Source organism: Sorex fumeus, unplaced genomic scaffold (assembly GCF_029834395.1).
Source record: "Sorex fumeus unplaced genomic scaffold, SorFum_2.1 ptg000128l, whole genome shotgun sequence".
In the NCBI taxonomy this organism is placed as follows: Eukaryota; Metazoa; Chordata; class Mammalia; order Eulipotyphla; family Soricidae; genus Sorex; species Sorex fumeus.
The window spans coordinates 26492083-26512983 of record NW_026606185.1 but is presented as its reverse complement, the minus strand read 5'-3'; the positions used below and the strand labels follow the sequence as shown (position 1 = coordinate 26512983).

General features: G+C 50.1%; 1 protein-coding gene across 1 annotated transcript in view; it reads right to left on the bottom strand.

The window, feature by feature from the left end:
* CABLES1 (Cdk5 and Abl enzyme substrate 1) overlaps positions 1–20901 on the bottom strand; it is a 108973-nt gene that overhangs the window by 7908 nt on the left and 80164 nt on the right. Inside the window, exons 5-7 of the mRNA XM_056137991.1 lie at positions 14396–14492; positions 12881–13037; positions 11851–11954 (exon numbers count right to left, since the gene is read on the bottom strand). Of these exons, the coding sequence (XP_055993966.1) occupies positions 11851–11954; positions 12881–13037; positions 14396–14492 (358 nt within the window). The remainder of the gene's footprint in view (positions 1–11850; positions 11955–12880; positions 13038–14395; positions 14493–20901) is intronic.

Sequence of the window (20901 nt, the reverse complement as noted above, 5' to 3'; positions counted from 1 at the left end):
TGGATGTGGGGAAGCTGTGTGTGCCCAGCTGCATAGAGGGGAAGGGCCAGGGAGATCATCCAAAATGCAGAATGGGCTGGGGAGATGGTACGGGGCCAGGGCATTGCAGGCATCACCGGAAGTGCCCTGCCCCCACCCCACCTCCACCTCTGAGCACTGCTTGGGAGCGCTCCCCCCCAACAAAACAAACGAAAATGCAGATTGACCATAGAGAATGCAATTCCGAACAAAGCCCAGCCCAACCTGCAGCGCAGAGATGGGAGGAAGATAGAGGCCAGCAAGTGGTGGACACCCACATGCCCTTCTGACACCAGAAGAGATGGTGAGAGCACAGGCTGGCCATCTCGGGAGGAGGCTGCCATGGCTGCTGCAAGACACTCAGACTCCAGGATCGTCTGAGGGGCTGGAGAAATGGCTCAAGGGGCAGAAGCTTTGCATGTGCAAGTCCTGGGTTCAGTCCCCACCCTAATGCCAGCTGGAAGACGGGGAGGGGGAGGGGGAGAGGAAGAGAGAAAGAGAGAGAGAGAGAGAGAGAGAGAGAGAGAACAGACAGAGACAGATACAGAGAGAGAGAAAGAGAGAGGAAGGCTCATCCAGGAAGGGGAGAGGCAGCTCTGGACCCATCCCAGTTCCCTATGTTGGGGTTATAAGGTGACCTCCTGGGGGCAGGAGCAGGCCAGGGGGACTGAGACAGAGGGTTGGTGCAATAGGCAGTGGGCCAGGCAAGGAGCAGGCTTCCCAGTAATAATGCTGGAAGGACCCTGTCTGACTCCAACAGAAACAATAAAAGGTGCTTCTGCCCGGGGCCCAGCCACTCTCCTGCAGTTCTTACAGCTGCTCTGGACAGGTGGGGGGGGGGGGGGGGGCGGAGGTGCTCAAGCCCCAGGGCTGGCATCAGTCCAGCATCCTCTCAGGGAGAGCGGGAGGGGAGGGGAAGGGTCTCTGCACAGGAGCCCCCGCATGGCCGGCACCCTGTGTTACAGCCTTCTGCGCTCAGGGTTCTGCCCACCCTGGGAAAACAGATGGCTTCGTGCGAGCAAAGGTAATTAAGCAGCGTGTCCAGCCCAGGACTAAACCTATCTACCTATCTAAGTGCCAACAGCTGGCCTTTTTTTTTTTTTTTTTTTTTTTTTTTTTTGCTGTTCTGTGCGTTTCCTCCTTTTCCCTAAGAGTAAATCACAATTTACTGTTGGAAGGCGTAAAGGCCAACGCATATGGCATGTATCAGAAAGACTGGAAACCAGCAGTGCTGGTCGGTATGTGGTGAGAGAGAACCCTCATTCATGTTGCTGGGGATGCCGGAGTCAGCCTTCAGGAACACAGTACTGAGACAGCGCAGAAAAACACAAGAGCCCTTCCATAGCACCCCGAGATTCCAGTTCTTGGCATCTACCCCCACCAAACACAAAAACAGTAATTTAAAAAGATATATGCACATCTGTGTTCACTGCGGCACCAAGTACAAGAGCCAGGATATGGAAACACCCAAATGTCCAGCGACAGATAAATGGACCAAGAAATTGTGGTGCATCTATACAATAGAATATACCCTGTAGCCATAAAGACAAAAAAATTCACAGTTCACTGCAACCTGGATGGAACTGGAGGACACCAAGTGACGTGAAAAAAGTCAAGGGGAAGAGAACAAATCAGATGATCTGCCTTATCTAGTGTATACAGTAAAACAAAACAAGGGAATATTTAGTATTAAAGGGTGAGACACCTGTGGTCTTGGATTACGAAACTGAGATGAGCAAGCAAAGGGGTGAGGGAGTGGGTGGGAGGAATGAAGAGGCGGACAGGAAGTGACAGAAGGACACTGGTGGAGGGTCTTGGGCAAATTGGTGATAGTGAGATTAGTTAACTCTCATAAACATCGATGTTACTGGAAACATGTGACCGAAAGCATAGTAAAGAAATTAAAACAACTTTTAAAAACACCTACTGAATAATAAAAATAGATAAAAAGCAGAAAGAAAGAAAACAGATTACTGATTGGCTACCGTGGCAATCAGCATCCCTCGACCAGAGGCCAGATGGCCTTCCCCATGGGCCCCAGGATATCCAAGGGAAGGTGCACACGTGGCAATCACATAAATGGGTGAGCCATGAGAAGACTAAGGGAAGCTGGCAGAAGAGAGGGCTGCAGTTGGAAAGAGACCGATAAAGGGTGGGTTAGGTGATGGGAAGGGGTGGTGATAATGGTTATGGTGCTCTCTTTTGAGGACCTTGAAAATGTCCTGAAATTGATGGTGATAATGGCACCTTAGGAATATAACAAGAGCCATGGACTTGTATACTCCAAAGAGGCGGCCTGTGTAATGTGAATTAGTGTCTCTGGATGTGATTTAACTTCAGGCATGTCTAGGCTGAGGGACACATAAGGGGTGCCAGGGCTCATGCTTTAGCTTCCTCAAAGCCCCCTCTTCCCCCGGGCAGAGGTAAAGGAATCTCAGTGTTTTCCAAAGGGGAGATACTGCTTCTTGGGGGGCAAATGCTGTGGTAATGGCCTTGGGTGCAGTTGAAAGATGCTTTCTGCTTATTTGTTTAAAAAGGTGGGTTTCAAGGGAGGGGAGAGAGAGAAAGAGACAGAGACAGAGAGACAGAGACAGAGACAGAGAAGAAAAGTGTCTGCCACAGAGGCAGGTTGAGGGGAGGGTGGGGACAGGAGGAAAACTAGGGACATTGGTGGTGAGAAACGTACACTGGCAAAGGACTAAAACCTAGTCATGAACAATCTTGTAACTGTGTATCTCACTGTGATTAAAAAAATTATAAATAAATAAAAATAAGGAAAATAACATGTGGCCAATAAAAGTAGCACTGTAGCACTGTCCTTCCCATTGTTCATTGATTTGCTCGAGTGGGCACCAGTAATGTCTTCATTGTGAGACTTGTTGTTACTGTTTTTGGCATACGAATATCCCATGGGGAGCTTGCCGTGCGGGTGGGATACTCTTGGTAGCTTGCCAGGCTCTCCAAGAGGAGCAGAGGAATCGAACCCGGGTCGACTGCATGCAAGGCAAACGCGCTATCAGCTGTGCTATTGCTCCAGCCTGCCAATAAAAGTAAAATAAATAAATAAATAAATAAAGAGGATTTCTGGTGGGGGGAGGTACTAAGTAATTTTTATCTGAAAAGGAGGGGGCAGGCCAATTAAGGTTGAGATCCTCTGGCCCACATCATGGTGATGGCAGCCAATAGAGAAAGAAAGGCTGACTGCTGGGGGGAGGAGGAGAGAGATCTAATGGACCATCACAGGGAAGTCAGAGTTAGTTTTCCCTTTTTGGGTCCTCTCTGGGCTGAAGTGATGGCATAGCGGGTAGGGCATTTACCTTTCATGTGGCTGACCTGTGTTTGATTTCTCCATCCCTCTCAGAGAGCCCGGTAAGCTACCGAGAATATCCCGCCCACACAGCAGAGCCTGGCAAGCTACCTGTGACGTATTTAATATGCCAAAAACAGTAACAATAAGTCTCCCAATTTTTTGTGAGACATTACTGGTACCCGCTCAAGCAAATCGATGAACAATGGGAGGACAGCACTACAATGCAGTGAGTCCTCTCTTCCCCACTGCTCAGTGCCTCATCCTAAGATGCAGGACAGGTGGGGTTTCCCAAGAACAGTGAGGAGCAAATAATAACTTTATCATGGATGCAGGGCCTCTGTGTTCTCTGGCAACTGACTAGTGCCCACAGCAGCACCGCAATCTGATGTCAGAATAGAGAGAGGGGGGATGTCTTCATGAGAAAGGAAAAGGGTCCCAAACTTCACTCAAACATCGTTCATTTTGCTGGCATCGTCTCAGCCAGCTCTTTCACTGACTTTCTCCTCCTAATTGCTCTCCACACCCATGAAAGGGACCGGCAGGGAGCAAAACCACCACTGACTTCAGCTGCCAGGTTGGAGTGATAAATAACCACTCTCCGTGGAACTTTAATTACAAGCCAGGCGGTGCCGAGAGCAGGCAGCATCCGGTTGTGACATGAGGCTTTCCGCCCCGCCTCCCCGCCCCAGAAGCACCATCATTATGTGAAGGCCCGGCAGGAGCCTTTGGGCACCCGCACTATGGCCTGTGGTCACCTTGTAGAAACGTCAAGTCCCAAACTGCACAAATAGCTGCAATTTGTTTTCCACATCTGCCCCAGATTTTTTTTCTTCAAAATTGTGCCTTTGCAATTTCACAGGCAGCAAGAAATAGAAGTGGTGTGTGTGTGTGTGTGTGTGTGGTGGGGGGAGAGGGGGCCTAGGATACCACAGTGCTTAAGGCGCTTGCTCACCCCTGCATGTGACCAACCTGGTTTGCTCCCTGGCATCCCATCTGGTTCCCCGAGCACTGCAAGGAGTGACTCCTGAGTGCAGAGCCAGGAATGAGCCCCCTGAGCATTGCTGGGTGCCACCCAAAAGCAGGGGGAAAAAAAACCAAAGACTAAACTAAAAATATAAATGGAGGGGACAGGGCTATCGCTCAAGGAGAAAGTGTTTGTCTTGCATGTGTACAGACAAAAAGCAATAGAACTAAGGATGCAAGGCAATTAAAAAGATGTCACTTAGAGTCTGTAAATCACAGGCTGCTTTCTGAGCCTCGGGGAAATGCTCACCTCTGAAACCCTCCCTTTCCAAACCGTCCTCATTGTGGCAGTGGGTGGACACTTTGAATAAACTGGAACAAAAATACGCATCCAACTATATCCTAGCTGTGGTTGGTTCACATCACCTACACTATAGCTAAGTAAGCCTGTTCCTCAGCATTTACCAAATAAAAATGAAAACAGACATCCACAGAGAGGCTTGCACAAGAATGTCTGTGGCAACAATATCCCTAAACTGGAAAAGATCCTGCTGTTCTTCAACAAGAGTAAAAGATGGTATATTCATACAATGAAGCCTGAGCTGGTCAATTAAAAACAAAGCAAGTAAAGACTGATAGATGAAACGTGAGAGAATGCTAGTAAATTATGAAGAGAAAGATGATAATACAAACACACCCCTCCCTATCTTTTCGAGCACAGTGTTGTGAAAGCAGAAATCAAAACTGGAAAAACCTCCAACATGGAAGTTAAATGACATGTCTCTGAAAAATTTTTGGGTAAGTAAGGTACACTGAAAGAAGTGGAAGAATTACCTGGAGACCAATGAAAATCAAGAGACAAGCTATTAGACCCCATAGGACACAGAAGAAAAAAAAACAGTATTTAGATGGAAATTCATAGCAATGAAAAGAGAGAAGTCTCAAGCACTCTATCCTGACGTCTAGGGAATTAAAAAAAGAACAACAAGAAAAATGAGTTGCAGGAAGGAAATTATATAAGCTAGAAAATGAGTTGCAGGAAGGAAATTATATAAGCTAGAATGGAAATAAATAGAAACTTTAAAACTCATACTAAGGATCAAAGGCAAGCAGAAGCTGGTTCTTTGAAAGAAAGAAACTAAAGCTGAATTGAAAAGCCTTTAGATAGATTCACTAAGCTAAGCTAACCCTAATGAAAAGACTGAGAAATGAAAGGCAAAATCACAAGATACCACAGAACTACAAAACACTGTAAAGAATCACTGTGCAGGGCTGGAGGGATGGCACAGCGGGTAGGGCGCTGGCCTTGCACACAGCTTAACAGAGTTTGGCATCCTATATAGTCCCCCGAGCATGACCGGGAGTAATTCCTGAGCGCAGGGCCAGGAGTAACCCAAAGACAAACAAACAAAAATAATTAAATATATGCAAACAAAATGGACAACCTAGAATAAATGGGCATTTTCTTAAGAGTTTTAAGAGTCTTACAACTTTTAAGGAATGAACCAGGAAGAAAGAGCTTGAACAGATATCAAAACAGTAAAAGTTACCTAAGAACAAAAGTCTTGGGTCAGATGATTTCACTAATGAATTCTACCAAACATTCAAAGATATGATCCTTGGGGCTGGAGCAATAGCACAGTGGGTAGGGCGTTTGCCTTGCACTCAGCCAACCCGGGTTTGATTCCCAGCATCCCATATTGTCCCCTGATCACCACCAGGGGTAATTCCTGAGTGCAGAGCCAGGAGTAACCCCTGTGTATCACCAGGTGTTACCCAAAAAGCCAAAGAAAAAAAAGATATGATCCTTAACTGTCTCAAAATCTTCTGAAAAGAATTAAAGGAGAGAATACTATCACATTTTATTAAGCCAACATTATACTGATGTCAAAAAAAGACCAAGATAACACACAAAAGAACACTATTAATAGTCCAATATCTCTGATGAACATAGGTGCCAAAATATTCAATCCAAATCTGAGCAAACTGAATCCAACATAACAACAAAAGAATCATACCATGACCATGTGAGATTTATTCCAGAAATGTAAGAATTGTTCAATATACACAAATCAATAAATACGATACACATCAACAAAAGAAGAGGCAAAAATCACATGATCTAGGCTGGAGAGACAGTACAGTTGATAAGGCATTCGCCTTGCATGTGCTTGACCTGGAATTCAATCCCTGACATCCTATATGATCCTATGAAAACTAGTAGAAGTAATTCCTGAGTGCAAAGCCAGGAGTAACCCCTGAGCATCACTAGATGTGGCCCCCAAACAACAACTACCAAAACAGTTTATGATCATATCAATAGAGGTCTAAAACGCACTTGAGAAGATTCAATATCCATACAAAACTTGGGAAGAGAGACGAGCATCAGCCTGGAGCACAACCTTAGCATGCTGAAGGCCTGGCTTCTCTCCCAGGCACTGCATGATCCCGAGTCCACACCATCTGGACTGGCCCCTGAGCAATGAGCTGGGAGCAGCCCCTGAGGACCAATACCCCAAGGGATGCTGGGAGCAACCTCTAAGCACCAAGCCAGGAGGCAGGTGTGGAACAACAACAAGACAAACAGAAAAAAAACCTTACTCCACTTATTGTTAGGGAAATAAAAATCTATACCACAATGAGATAGCCCTTCACATTCATGAGAACGGCCTATGTGGAAAGAATTAGAAACAAAAATGTTGGCAAGAAAATGGAGAAAAAGCAGCTCTTATACACTATTACTGAGAAGGTAAACTGGTGCCATCTCTATGAAAAATGGCATAAAGATTCATCAAAAAACAAAAAATGGAAATTTCATATGATTCAATACACCTCTCTAAGGGACTTCTCTGAAAGAGGTAAGTGACCAATTCTAAAGATTAAAGGCACACTTGTGCTCATAGAGTATTGTTCACAATGGCCAAAACATGGAATCAATTCAAGTATTCCATCCACTGTTGACTGTTGTGGTACAGGAACTCAATGGAATACCAATCAGCTGTTATAAAGATAAAGAAGTTGTTCCTTTTGAAACAACATGGATAGAACTTGAGGTAATAGATACTGACATATTTTTTTACTTCCTGGCTCATAGAAAAGCCAGGAAGTAAGAAACAATTACTGGATTGAGTTACTCATATGTGTATATAAAAATTCTGAACAGGGGCTGGAGTGATAGCACAGTGAGTAGGGCATTTGCCTTGCACGCAGCCGACCCGGGTTTGATCCCCGGCATCCCATATGGTTCCCGGAGCACCACCAGGAGTAATTCTTGAGTGCAGAGCCAGGAGTAACCCCTGAGCATCATCAAATGTGACCCAAAAAGAAAAAAAGAAAAAAAATCTAAGCAAACTGTTAAAACAGTATTTTAGACTCTAGAAAAAAATGTTGCTATCAGAATGGAAAAGTGAGATAATGGAAGGAATGGGTAGAGGGAGGTATCTCGATAAAGAGTTGGCAGTAGAAGTCTGTGATGTGTGGGGATGTTTGACATACAGTGAGACGAAGCTACCTCTAACAGTTTACTGACTTCAAATCAATCATAAATCAATAAAATTATTTCTGTTACTGTCACTGTCTTCCCATTGTTCATCAATTTACTCGAGCGGGCCCAGTAACATCTCCATTGTGAGACTTGTTGTTACTATTTTTGGCATATCAAATATGTCACAGGTAGCTTGCCAGGCTTTGCCGTGAAGGCAAGATACTCTCGGTAGCTTGCTGGGCTCTCCGAGAGGGGTGGAGGAATCAAAACTTGGTTGGCTGCGTGCAAGGCAAACACTCTACCTGCTGTGCTCTCCAGCCCAAAATTATTTCAATTAAAAATAATATATAATTCTCTCTTTATAAAATTCCCAATGAGCTGGAACTCATCTCTGTTGGCAGAAGTGAGAATAGCAATCACTCTAAGGGAAGAAGTGAAGGCAGATTCGGAGAGGCAGGTGGGAACTTTGTAAGGGATAAAACTGTCCTAAATATTTTGGGGGACTTGAGGGCCACACGCCAAGGTGCTTAGACACTACTCCTGGCTCTGCACTGGGGGTCACTCCCAGAGGTGTGCAGGTGACCATTTGGTGTCCAGGATGGAACCCAGGTCTGGGGCAGGATTAGTTTATCACTTTCTCTGTGGAAGTCACATGAACATCTCAGACCCTGAAATGCCACAGCCATAGGATACCCTAAAATAGAACAACAGCCCCTGGTCCACGAATTGGGTCTGGCTGGCCTAATTTAAGATCAGCCCAACTATGTACATGTGGGAGCTAGAAAGAGTTGTGAGATAGCAAATGCCCCGAGGTCGTGGGGGGTCAATATTTAGGGAAGTGGGCAGCCACGTGCATGCGACCAGACCAGCGTGTAAAGTTCCTGCAGCTTCCTTCCCTAAACTCCAAGCACAGCCCGTAGCAGGGAGCCTTGTGCAGAGCTGGGCTGGAGGGGCTCTGCACAGGTCTGACCTCCACCTGCAGGGGGCGCTCTATCAATTATGTGGGCTCACCTGGAAACAAGCATGCCACAAGCCAGGTCTTTCTGGGCAGAGCAACCAGACCAGTATAGGGTCCCAGGTGTGGCCACACCCTCAAAGAAGCCTTCAATAGTTTGGATCAAGTTACCCTATAGCTCAATCTGTCCAGCTCAGGAGTCAGGGCCTATGACCAGGGCAGCTCTGGAACCTGGGGTGAGTTCCAGAGGACATTCTGTCAGCTGTCAGCATCTTAACTTGGGAGGTGTGTGTGTGTGTGTGTGTGTGTGTGTGTGTGTGTGTGTGTGTGTGTGTGTGTGTGTTTGTGTGTGTGTGTGTGAGAGAGAGAGAGAGAGAGAGAGAGAGAGAGAGAGAGAGAGAGAGAAACAGACAGACAGACAGACAGAGACAGAGAGACTGTACATGCTTCAGAATCATCATTCTAGGGTTTGATGTTCCATATCTCGTGTGTGCATGCATGCATACATACGGAAAGGAAGAAAAATGACATCAATGACTGAAAAAACGCCGATTTTACACAAAGGGAGCCTCTTCCATCCTTGAAGATCAGAGGAAGGTGCCCCCTAGTGAGCCTGGCCTGACTGTCTCTTCTTGCCCTTACAAGTTCACTCCAGTGCTGTCTCCTCGGGAACTTTTCTTGATGACCATCTTCCACCTCCATGTCATCTCCCCGCATCTTTCTAAGAGGATCTTTCCTCACCTCCTTAACAGGTCTGCCATTTGCTCAGAGCCTAACTTCTCAACTCCCCCATGAGGTCAAGGAAGGCAGGGGTCTGTTGGAAGAACTGCACACACAGGACCTCGGTCAATACTGATGGGACAGAAAGATTGAACCTCTCACCCAAACATCAAAGAAAGCCAGCCAGCCGTCAAATCCTTCACCCTTGATCCTGAAAGTTCAAACCTGCAAGTTCGATGCAAAGTTCAATGCAAGTTCGATGCAAAGAGTCCTCTAACCTGTGCCTGCTTCAAAAGAGAGACTCCTGGGAGCCAGTTTATGCTCATTTAACACCTGATAAACCCACCTGTCACTTAGACAAGAACACTGAGAAGCAGAAGTCCTATAGTGAATCAAAGGTACCAACAGCCGAGGCCAGAATAGAAGGGGATGTTGATCTCATGGAGCCACCCAAGAAAATATAGTTCAATAGCACTTTCACATCCTTTTAGAAAAAAAAAATGAATGAGCTGCAGAGCCAACGTGGCAAAATGAAAAATGACCCACTTGGGGACAGAAGGCAGGAGGGCGGGAGCTGTCCTTGGAGCTTGCTTGACATCTCGCACATGGTCCTGCACATGGGGAAGAAGGCCCTGTGTGTGTAGCCGTGATGTCTGCAGCGCTCAGAGGAATCATTTCAGACAGAACGAGGCTGACCCGGCCCCCGCTGCCAGCCAAGAAGCAGAGCGGCCCGCGCTGCTGGGGCCTGTGACAGCTGAGACACAGCGACACTCCCCGAGCCAAGCTGGAGTGCTGACAGCCCCTCCGAGATGGCCAGTGGCCCCCTGGCTGCAGACAGGAGGCTCAGAGGCCAGCAGGAAGAGCAGCTCTGGGGCTCCGATCTCCACGCCCCACCCCCACTTCCTGTCTGTTAATGTGACCAGCTTGGCTGGACTCTCTCCTGTCAAGGTTTCCTGCCCAAGTCTCTTAGTCAGTAAAGTGAACTCAGGTGAGGAACAATTCAAAGTATCTCTATGCCTTCCGCAACTCCTTCCTGAGGTATCACGGCAAGGGCTCCGGACATTCATTCACCACTTACGATCAGCTGGCTGATGGGAACAAACTCTGGCATTATCGTTATTGTTATTAGGTGGGGGAGGGTGTTTGGGTCACACCTGGCAGTGCTCAGGGCTGACCTCTGTTTCTATGCTCAGGGATCATTCCTGGGGCACAGGGCGGGCCACGTGTGGTGCTGGGAAGCAAACCAGGGCCAAGTGCATGCCAAGAGCCATAACCCACTGTATGGTTTCCCTGTCTCAAAATCTGGTATTATTTTTTTTTTCGATTTTTGGGCCACACCTGGGGATGCTCAGACCTTACTCCTGGCTCTGCCCCCAAGAATCACTCCTAGAGAGCTCTGGGGACCATATGGGATGCTGGGGATCCAACCCAAGTTGGCCGCATGCAAGGCACGTGCCCTACCCACTGTATTATCTCTCTGGCCCCTCAACGACAGTTTCTAAAAAGAAGCAATTTATCTAAAGGATAGGGGGAGAAAACACAACTATGCATGACTTCCTGCCCCCCACCTCTCTCCACCCCCTCCCCCACCCGGGTTAGGAGTTGGACAGGAAGGATGGGAGAATTAAGGAGCAGGGGCACTTCTCAACTGAATGTCTGCCAAAAAACGTCTTTGCAAATTCATTCTGACTCAACCTGGCAGACGAGAAAGAGCGCTAAGCTCTCTGCCAAATCACAGGGCGGCAGAGGCTGAACGGAGCTGGCACCGGCCTGAGCTCTGCCCAGTGTCTCTCTGATGTCAGCCACTTGCCAAGCTTAGTGATGAGGGAGGTGGAGCTTTAAGCATCTTAGGAGCATTCAGGTTTTTCTGGGTTCTTGGGGACTGGGTCCCCCCCTGGCTAAGAACCTAAAAGAGGCTGAGCACAGACAGGCTGGCAAAGAGACAGGGCACCAGAGGGAGGATGCTTTCGACAGTGCCAGCCTTGCTGGGTGGGTGGGGATGGGGGTGCTGGGCCATGTCTGGTACCAGGGGCCCGGTGAGGCCCGCCCTGTCCTACCCCCTCCTGCTGCACCCTGCCTCTGCCCCCCCACCCGTCACTCCGCTGGGGGCTATGGCAGTGGGGAATGGGGACTCTGCTGAGCCGAGCCCCGAAACAACACCAAGGGGAATTGGGCGTCTGAGAGGCGGGAGCAGGAGGGAGGCTCTGTGTTGCCGCCCTCATTGGCCTCCTTCCCCTTGGGAAGGCAATTCTGTCCCCCAGAGCCCTGCGCCCACGGCTCACTGAGCAAGCGCTGAGGAGGGAGGTGGGAGGCGGCCCCTCGGAGGGAGGGTCCCCAGCTCAGAGGCAGCCCTGAAGCAGTGGCCAGCAGAGACTGGGAGGGCGCCCCATGATGACTCACCATGTATGAGGGGAAGATGAGAACCCGCTTGTGCTTGCCACAAGGCCACTGGGGATCATCCAGGAGGTTGGGGTCATAGTCCACGAGGTCTCCGAGCTCGCTACCTGCGGGGCACATGCAACAGTGACTGTAATGGACCCCAGGCCTTCTGCAGTGACGGCGGCAGGAACAATGGCCCAGCGGCTGGCATCAGGTCAGAAGGCATGAACACTCATGTCCTGGACATTTAGGGGGCACCCTGTAGGTCTGTGCCCCGTGAAGGAACAGTCCGACACTTGTGCCTTTCTACAAAATTCCACATTCTACTCCCTCCACCCCTGGGAGAACACAGAGCCCCTCAGAGCAGGCCAGAGGAGACGCGGTGACAAAACAGGACCCCACCAAGGCTCACGACTCAAGCCTGCCATCTCACCAGCAGGCTCCAAGTCTGCCCCTCGAGACACACGTGTTGGTGCCAGTACATCTGGGCAGACCTTAGCCTCTGTCTGGACGTGAATGACCGCAGCCGCCGTTCAGGCTGTACATGGCAGAGGTGGCCGGAACGGGCAGGGCCTCCAGACCCACAGCCTTGGGACAGGCCCAGAGAACTTCAAGCTCTTCTGGATTGTGTCAGCGGGCGGCAATCATGCAGTGTCGCAAACATCACCTCATATCCGGCCTGACGAGGGCTGCAGAAGCCAGGCTGGGAGCCGTGGGTCCACCCCTCGGCAGCTGACTTCGCTTTCCCCGACCCCTTCTATGGCCATGACAAAGGGGCCATCACAGACTCCCACCTAAGTCTGGCCAATCTATTTGAAGAAAAGTCCAAGTAATGAAGGGCAGGAGTGGAGAGTGGCTGAGATGGACAGCTAAGTGTGTGTGGAGGGGAAGGGGGTGGGGTGGGGGGGAGCCGGGAGGCCAGCCAGGTGGAGGTGGCATTTCTCCTGGGGGAGGGAAGAGAGGGACTGGGACTCAGCACCACCTACAGCTGCACTTACAGCCCAGCACCTCCCACTGGGGGCTCCCCACCACCACTCCTGGCCCATGTCACCTGTGTCAAGGCTCCCCTGGGTGCTGCTGGCGCGTCCAATGGACAGGCTGCGGTGGCTGAGGTTACGGAACTGGGAGAAGGACGAGGTGGAGTCGATGGTGTTTCTCCGGGCTCCAAAGGCATTTGTGGGGAGAAGAAACTGTGTGTAGGACACCGTCTGGAAGGCAGAGAGGGAAGCATGCAGTGACCATCCCCTGACCACGGAAGCCATGCACTGTGGTGGCCACAGCCCTACATCATGCCCATTTGCAGACCCTTGAAACCTTAATTCTCAAATCCAGGGAGATGCGAAACACCAAATTCAGTGTTTTGGCGCAAGACCTCCATTCCCTGAGCTGCCTCGTGTTTCCTTCCAACAGAGCCCATGTGGAAGAGTTAAGTGAGGCAGCAGGAATATCAGCAGGTCCGACCAGCTTCTCTGAGAAGTGCTTTGCTTTCTCACTGCTCACAGGATGGTTGGCTCCAAGCGAAACGAGAAAGACCGAGCTCAGGCCCACAGCACAGCGAGGTGGGGATGCTGATAGCCCCTGCAGTCAGCCAGTGCGGGGCCCACCCTCCAACATGTCATGCCTGCCGGCGGCAGCAGGGACAGCTTCACCTCCCGGCCAGCACCCTGCACAGCTGGGGACCCAGTGCAGCTCTTTCATCGGGGGCTCTGTGCAGTTCTGGCTGCCCTAGGGGAGCACAGCTGGGCTGGTGTGTCATGGCACCAGGGGATGGCACAGGGGCGTTACAGCCCCAAACCTGGCTCCCTCCACCTGCCATGGGTGGGGTCTGTCTCGATGCCTCTACTTCCCGCTCTGCCCTGGCAATATCAACACTTCTTTTTTTCTTTTCCTTTGAAAGTCAAGGCTGTTTGGGGGTCAGAGTGACAGTACGGTGGGTAGGGCATTTGCCTTGCATGCGGCCGACCCGGGTTCGATCCCCGGCATCCGACATGGTCCCCCCAGTACCACTAGGAGTAATTCCTGAGTGCAGAGCCAGGGGTAACCCCTGAGCATCACTGGGTGTGACCCCCCCCAAAAAAAGTACCGGTTTTCTTTTTCCTCTCCCCACCTCCATCATTTTTTAAATTAAAGAACTGTGATTTACAAAGTTATTGGTAGCTAAGTTTCAGATATACAATATTTCAACAACGATCCGATCCCACACCAGTGTCAACTTCCCTCCACCAGTGTTCCTGTATTCCCTTCCCACCTCATCCCCGCCCCTCACCTTGACAGGCCCATTACAAAGTTCCAGAGGTTGCAGCTTAAGAGTTTTCAGTGTTGTGGAGTCTGTGTTTGGGATAGATGGTTACACCCCTCCCCCAGGTCACAGCTACAACCCAAGCCCTGATGCCTGTTTACCCCTTACTTCCCGTTCTCTTCTCCCCGCCTTGATTTCTTTCTTTCTCTCTAAACACTGGGGTCAAGGGTGACCTGGGCACCCCCCTTTTCCTACATCTCCCCATCCTGTATGCTGTAAACTAGAGCAGTCAGCACTGGCTTGTCTACAGGAGGTCAGAGACCTTACCTTCCCGTCCGCACCCAGCTCCACGCCCTCCAGGCCAATGATCTCTTTCAAGCTCACAGCACCGGCTGATTGTCGCCCTCCGTCCAACTTCAAATCCCTACAGACACCAAGGGAGGGAAAATGTGCTTGTGGTTGGCACCCGGAAGAGCCAAGATAAAGTTTGTACGGCCGGGGACCCCACAGTAACACTGATGAAAAAAGAACCAAGAAGCCTGGCTGCCGGGAGCTGCCTGTCCCATGGTGGGAGTGTCTGGGACACTCTAGATATTTCCACTCTGTCTTGCTCACTCCTCTGTTGACAAGCTCCAAACGAAAAGCCTCAGGGTGCCAGGCAGGCGCCAGCGCTCGTGGATCACACACCTGCCTCGCTGCACAGAGCTAGGGCTGACAAAAGCTTCTCCTGGTTTCTTCTTATCTTATTTGCAGGCAGTGCCAGGGATCAAACCCAGGGCTTCGTGCATGCAAGGCATGTGCTTAACCACTGGGCTGTATCCCAGGCCAGCCTGATGGGACCTTGCTCGTCAAAGCCAGCTCAGAACGACTCTATACTTGCTATGGGGCCTAGTAGACAGAGGCACCAAACCTGGTCTGCTTCTAGGCCTAAGCAAGAACAAATAAGTAATAATTAAGGGGGCGGTGGGAAGAGCGAGCACGAGAGAGAGAGAGAGAGAGAGAGAGAGAGAGAGAGAGAGAGAGAGAGAGAGAGAGAAAATGCAGAAGAACTCCTCAGAAGAGCTCCAGGGGAAGAAGGCTGGGGAAAGCTAAGTTTCTCCTGCCACTTCCTTTTAAGGAGAGAACAAAATTTTTCTGGACCAGAGAGATGGTCAGGAGGTAAGGGACTTGCCTTACACGTGGCCATTTTGGGCCAACTCAGTTCAAATCTCCAACACAGCTTATGGTGCCCCAAGCACCACCAGGAAAGACTCCTGAGCACTGCATACCTCCCTTCCTCCCCCAATGACAAAGGGACAAGTGGGAGTTCTCAGAGAGGGACACGGAAGGCTCTAGCCCACCTGGCCTCAGGGGCGAGCCCCGAGAAGGATGCCTACTGCCTGCAGCCCCACTGCCGCGGCTCCACTGCCCGCTGGCTCCTTACCTTTGCCTTCTACTTTCCCAGTGACCACGGCTGCCCGAGGAAGGGCCTAAGGTAGGAGCAGCGGGTCCACCCTCAACTGCTACCGGAAAAGCACTGGGCGCTCCCTCTGAGTGGTGCTGCCCTGCAGCCCTGAAGCGGCTGTGTTCTCTGAGTTGCAGAGTCCCTGAAGTGTGACAAGATGACCAAAGAACTGGGTTTTTCACTTGGCGGTGAGGGGTCACCATACAGATCAGTGCTGACTCACCAGGACTTCGCTATCACTAATTTAAAACTTTCTAGGGGCAGGGCTGGAGCGGGAAGGGTGCCAGGTGGGGCACTCGCCTTGCACGCAGCTGACCCTAATTCGATCCCTGACACCCCATGTGGTGTCCTGAGCACAGAGCCAGGAGTAAGCCCTGAGCATGAGCAGGTGAGACTCATACACTGACATCCCCCATCCCCGCCAAAAAAGGAAATGGACCGCTTCCTGTCACTGGCTGGGTCTTTTTCCTCCCAGGGAGAAGCTGCTGTTGAACAGGTTGGTGGGACTGAACTTGGGTGGGGCAGGCGCTCGCGCACGCGCACACACACACGCATCTTGGCAAAGGTGTGGGTCTGACAAAGGAGCAGCCCTCACCCTAGCTGGTTCTCTGAACAGCCTCTGCATGGTGGCTTAGAGACTCTTGGGATCTTTGGTCGAGAGGCCGACATTTTTCTCTAGGTTCCTTAGCTAAGTGGTCTCCTATAATGAAACCTGAAATAGCAGCTCATTGTCTATTTTTACCCATACAAATGGCACTTTGCATTGTGTCCCCTAACTTACACATGCGGTATCAGGCTGAGCGGGAAGCAAACTAGAGACCAGGCCAGCTGTACCTCAGCTGGGAACCTAAAGTGCCCGGGACGCCTGCATCCCGCAGAGGTGCGTGGTGTGGCCTTATGTATCCAAAAAGGTGAGATCTAAGCCGCATCCACTAGAACTTTGTAATGTGCTTGTCAAGTTGGCAGGTGGGGGCCGGGTGTAAGGAGGGAGTCTGGGAACACTGGAGGAGGGAAGATGAACTGGTGGTGGGATATTGGTGTTGAAATATTATATGCCTAAAACTCAACTATCAATAACTTTGTGGTTCATAGTTCTTTAATAAAGTTTTAAAAATTATTTAAAAAAAAAGGAAGGAGGGAGGGAAGGGAGGGATGGAGGGAGGGTGGGTGGAAGGAAGGGAGGAAGAAAGGGACGAACTCCGGTGTAGTGGTTAACCTAAAATTGAGTCTTTACAGAACTCCAGTGAAGGCCCAGGAGAGCTCAGCGGGTGAGGAACGAACCTGGCATGTATGAGGCTATGGGTGCCCGCCCCCGCCGAGGTCTATGGTTCTATCAGATCTGACCCTCCCCATTCACCCCGCACTCAGCACTGCTGACACACACAGAGACACACAGAACACTCCAGAGGGTAAGAGTGCCGCAGAAGCCCCAACAAAGTGGTGACAAAACCTTAATGATTCTAAGATCATGGTTCTGAATCCTCACGAAACGGGCTCAGAAAGTGTGTGTCTGGCTCCCATGCCGGCAGGATCTGGCAGAGAACATGGGACTGAACGTGATTTAAAGCAAACTCCAGGTGGACTTTTCAATTTCTTTGTAAAGCCTAGAAGATTACATTTCCCCAGAGACATCTACAGTTCAAATATTAATTTATCTATGCCTTACCTCCCTCTAAAAATGGAACGAAGGCAAGTTCAAATGCCGTAGGAAGAGCCTGTCCAAAATATGGCACATTCAGGGTTAAAAAATGGGACTGGGGTGGTGACTCAAGGGGGCAAGAGCACCATGTGGGAGTCCCAGGGCTGAGACTGGCTTAGGCATGGCGGGAGTGACCTGCCCTCCTACCCCACAAACATTTTTTAAGGAAAAAAAAATAGAGGGAAGCAGCAGTTGTAGAGGAAGCTAGAGTGACAGCACAGCAGGTAGGGCATTTGCCTTGCATGTAGCCGACCAGGGTTCGATTCCCAGCATCCCATATGTCCTCTGAGCACCACCAGGAGTGATTCCTGAGTGCAGAGCCAGGAGTAACCCCTGTGCATTGCCGGGTGTGACCCAAAAAGAAAAAAAAAAAAGAAAGAAAGAAGCAGTTGTAGCCTGCATGCACATTTGGTAAGCTTGAGGAAAATCTCTCACTTTAGCAGAACCACTCGGAAGCGGCCACGGCAAAGGGCCTGCGAGCTGCCTGGGCCCAGAGCTGGTGAGCGACACAGCTTCTCACTCCTCAGTCAAGGCTGTCACTCCTGCAGAGGCTGGAGGCAACACACACACTGGGAGAAACGAGTACAAGGGTATTTTCTGGAGGTTCATGACGGGGCTTCTGAGTGGACAGGGGCAGCCTGAAGCTACTGGGGAGACATAAATGCATTTGCAGAACTAGTCAGGCGGCGCTGAGACCCATATAGGCAAAGAGCAAAAATACTGGCCGGACGGTCTAGGGTTGGGAAGGTGTGACAGAGCCCTCTGAGGAGGCTGCGGAACCCACTACACAGGCAGCGCTATTGTGGCTGAACACCACCGCCACCCCCCAGCCCTGGCTCCATGGCATAAAGCAGATGCCCGTGGTTTCACAGTTATGGGGCATCTGGTCAGAGCAGGCGGCCCAAGGAACACCCTGCTGCCCACAGGGGATGGCCAAGGCTGCCTCACACCACACAGCAAACAACTCCTGGTCTCACCTGCATCGGGGGCAAAAGAATCTTTTGTTTCCTACTGTAAGATCTCCAGGGCTGTGATGTGTGGACCCAATCAAACAAAATTCCCTATATAATACTAAGAAGTTCAAGCTCAGACCCTTTTCTGAGAATTGGACAAAGATGATTCAATACTTCCCTTAATCAAACAGGATATAAGACTTGGGGGGGGGGGGGGATGCTGGGGCTCGAGCTGTAATATAGCAGGTAGGGCGTTTGCTTTGTACACAGCTGACCTGGGTTCAATTCCCAGCATCCCATCATCCCATATGGTCCCCTGAGAACTGCCAGGAATAATTCCTGAGTGCAAAGCCAGGAGTAACCCCTGTGCATCTCCAGGTGTGACCCAAAAAGCAAAAAAAAAAAAAAGTTTTTTTTTTTTGAGGAGAAGCAATAAAACAGCAGGTAGGGCACTTGTGATGCATGCTTGTCAACCTCCTGCACCCCATGTGATCCCCCCAAGCCCACAAGGAGTTATCCCTGAGCACAGAGGCAGGAGTAACCCCTAAGCACTTCCAGGTGTGCCCCCCTGATGCTTCCCCAAAAAAGAGATTTTTAAAAAGGATTTAAGATGATATATTGAATACACTGGGAAGTAGATGGAAGACGAGCACAGGACCTAATTAACTCGTCTCCAAGCCAGAGACATCCTGACCCCTATCCCAGATCATTCCAATAATGATGCCCTGAGTGATGGGCCCAGGAGGCCAGCTGGGAGCGCCATAAGCCACTTGGTCTTTAAAAGACAACAACAGGTGGGACACTTTGATGTGTAAATAATTTGAAAGCCAATTAAATATTAAGAGGATTTCCAGATCCTTCGAATTAAAAAAAAAAGATGGAGAGATTTGCACACAAAGCAAAGCTAGGAAGCTGGATTTGAACAGGAAATCCCACTTGTGAGCTCACTTTAATTAAGAGATTACACAGCTGCTGCAACTCAGGGGCACGAGCCCGCCCTGAGAGGCCCTTCTCCACCTGCCATCTTGGACTGGGCCTGTTTATTGGGGTTGGAGAACCACCTCACCTCCCAACGGTCTGCTAGGGAAAAAGGAAAACTGGTGACAGGGAAAAGTGACAGGGGAAAGAGAGACACTAAAGTCACTTTCTCCTGCAGGAGCCCCGCCCTGCTCACACTCAGCACTTTCACCCGGAGCCATCACACCCCAAGGGAGATGCAGACCATGGGGGGGGGGGGGGGGCGGGCTGAATGCAGCTTTCACCAGCATCTGTCTCAAAGCAGCTCCTATAAACAGCCGGAGAACAGCATGATTCATACATTAGATCATTCCAGAATCGGCCTCTGTGTGGGAATATGCTTGGTGTGAGGGAAGAAACACAATTTGTGAATGTGTGATTTTCCACAAGCAGAGAGATGTTTTGGGGGAGAGTGGGTAGGGAGGCAGGGGGCGGTGGCCAGGAGCCAGGCACTTAGGCTTGCAGGCCCCGAGAATAGAAAAAGCTGCTCTCTGTCACACAGCAACTAGGCCTTAGAAAATGGACCTGGGAGCATGACCTCATCCAAACTGCGCCCATGCCAAAGCCAAAGGCCAGAAATGCCACATAGAAGCTGACAGCCATTTTTTTTTGTTTGCAAGGGGCCCAATGGGCTACACCCATCAGTGGTCAGGCACTGGTCCTGGCTCTGTGGACGGGACATCCTATGTGGTAGACAGCATCTGAACCAGGGTCCTGCCACAGCAGCCACATGCAAGGCAAGTGCCTCACCTCCTGTACTATCTTTCTGGCCCCAAGAATTTTTAAGAAGCTTACTCCTCAGAGATACCGAGGGCTCCGCTGGGAAGCCATTTTCTTGGCCACATTGTCTCTGTTGTGTCTATAGCAAGATTACCAAGTGAAAACTATTCCATCAACAGTCATGGGTACTGAAATGGGTTTGTTCTCCCAACACAGAAACAAGAAACTTTTTTTTTTTGCTTGTACTTGTTTTGGGGCCACATCTGACAAGTGCTCAGGGCTTACTCCTAGGTCTGTGCTAAGATATCCCTCCTGGTGGACTTGGGGTGCCAGGGATCGAATGTGGGTTGACAGCATGCGAAGTAAGTGCCAGGGATCGAATGTGGGTTGGCAGCATGCAAAGTAAGTGCCCGATCCACTATATGATCACTCCAGGCCAGAATTTTTTTTTTTTTTTGCTTTTTTGGGTCACACCAGGCAATGCACAGGAGTTACTCCTGGTTCATGTACTCAGGAATCACTCCTGGCGGTGCTCGGGGGACCATATAGGATGCTGGGAATCTAACCTGGGTTGGTCGCATGCAAGGCAAACACCCTACCCGCTGTGCTATTGCTCCAGCCCCCAGGCCAGAAACTTTTTAAAGAATTTCCTTCCTTCCTTCCTTCCTTCCTTCCTTCCTTCCTTCCTTCCTCTTTCTTTCTTTCCTTCCTTCCCTCTTTCTTTTTATCGAATCATTGTGAGACAGAAACTTTTTTCTTTTCGTGGACTTACTAGCTTGGTTAGTTTTGTTTTTCAGTCACACCCGACAGTGCTCAAGGCTTACTCCTGGCTCTATGCTTAGGGATCACTCTGTGCTCAGGGGACCCATGTGGTCTAAGTGCCTTAAACTCCGTTCTATCTCTCCAGCCCCTCGATTGGTTATTTTACATAATTTCCAAACACAAACTCTCTGGACTCTCTCCTTCTTCCTTGTGTCCACCCGTATTTACAGAGCATACC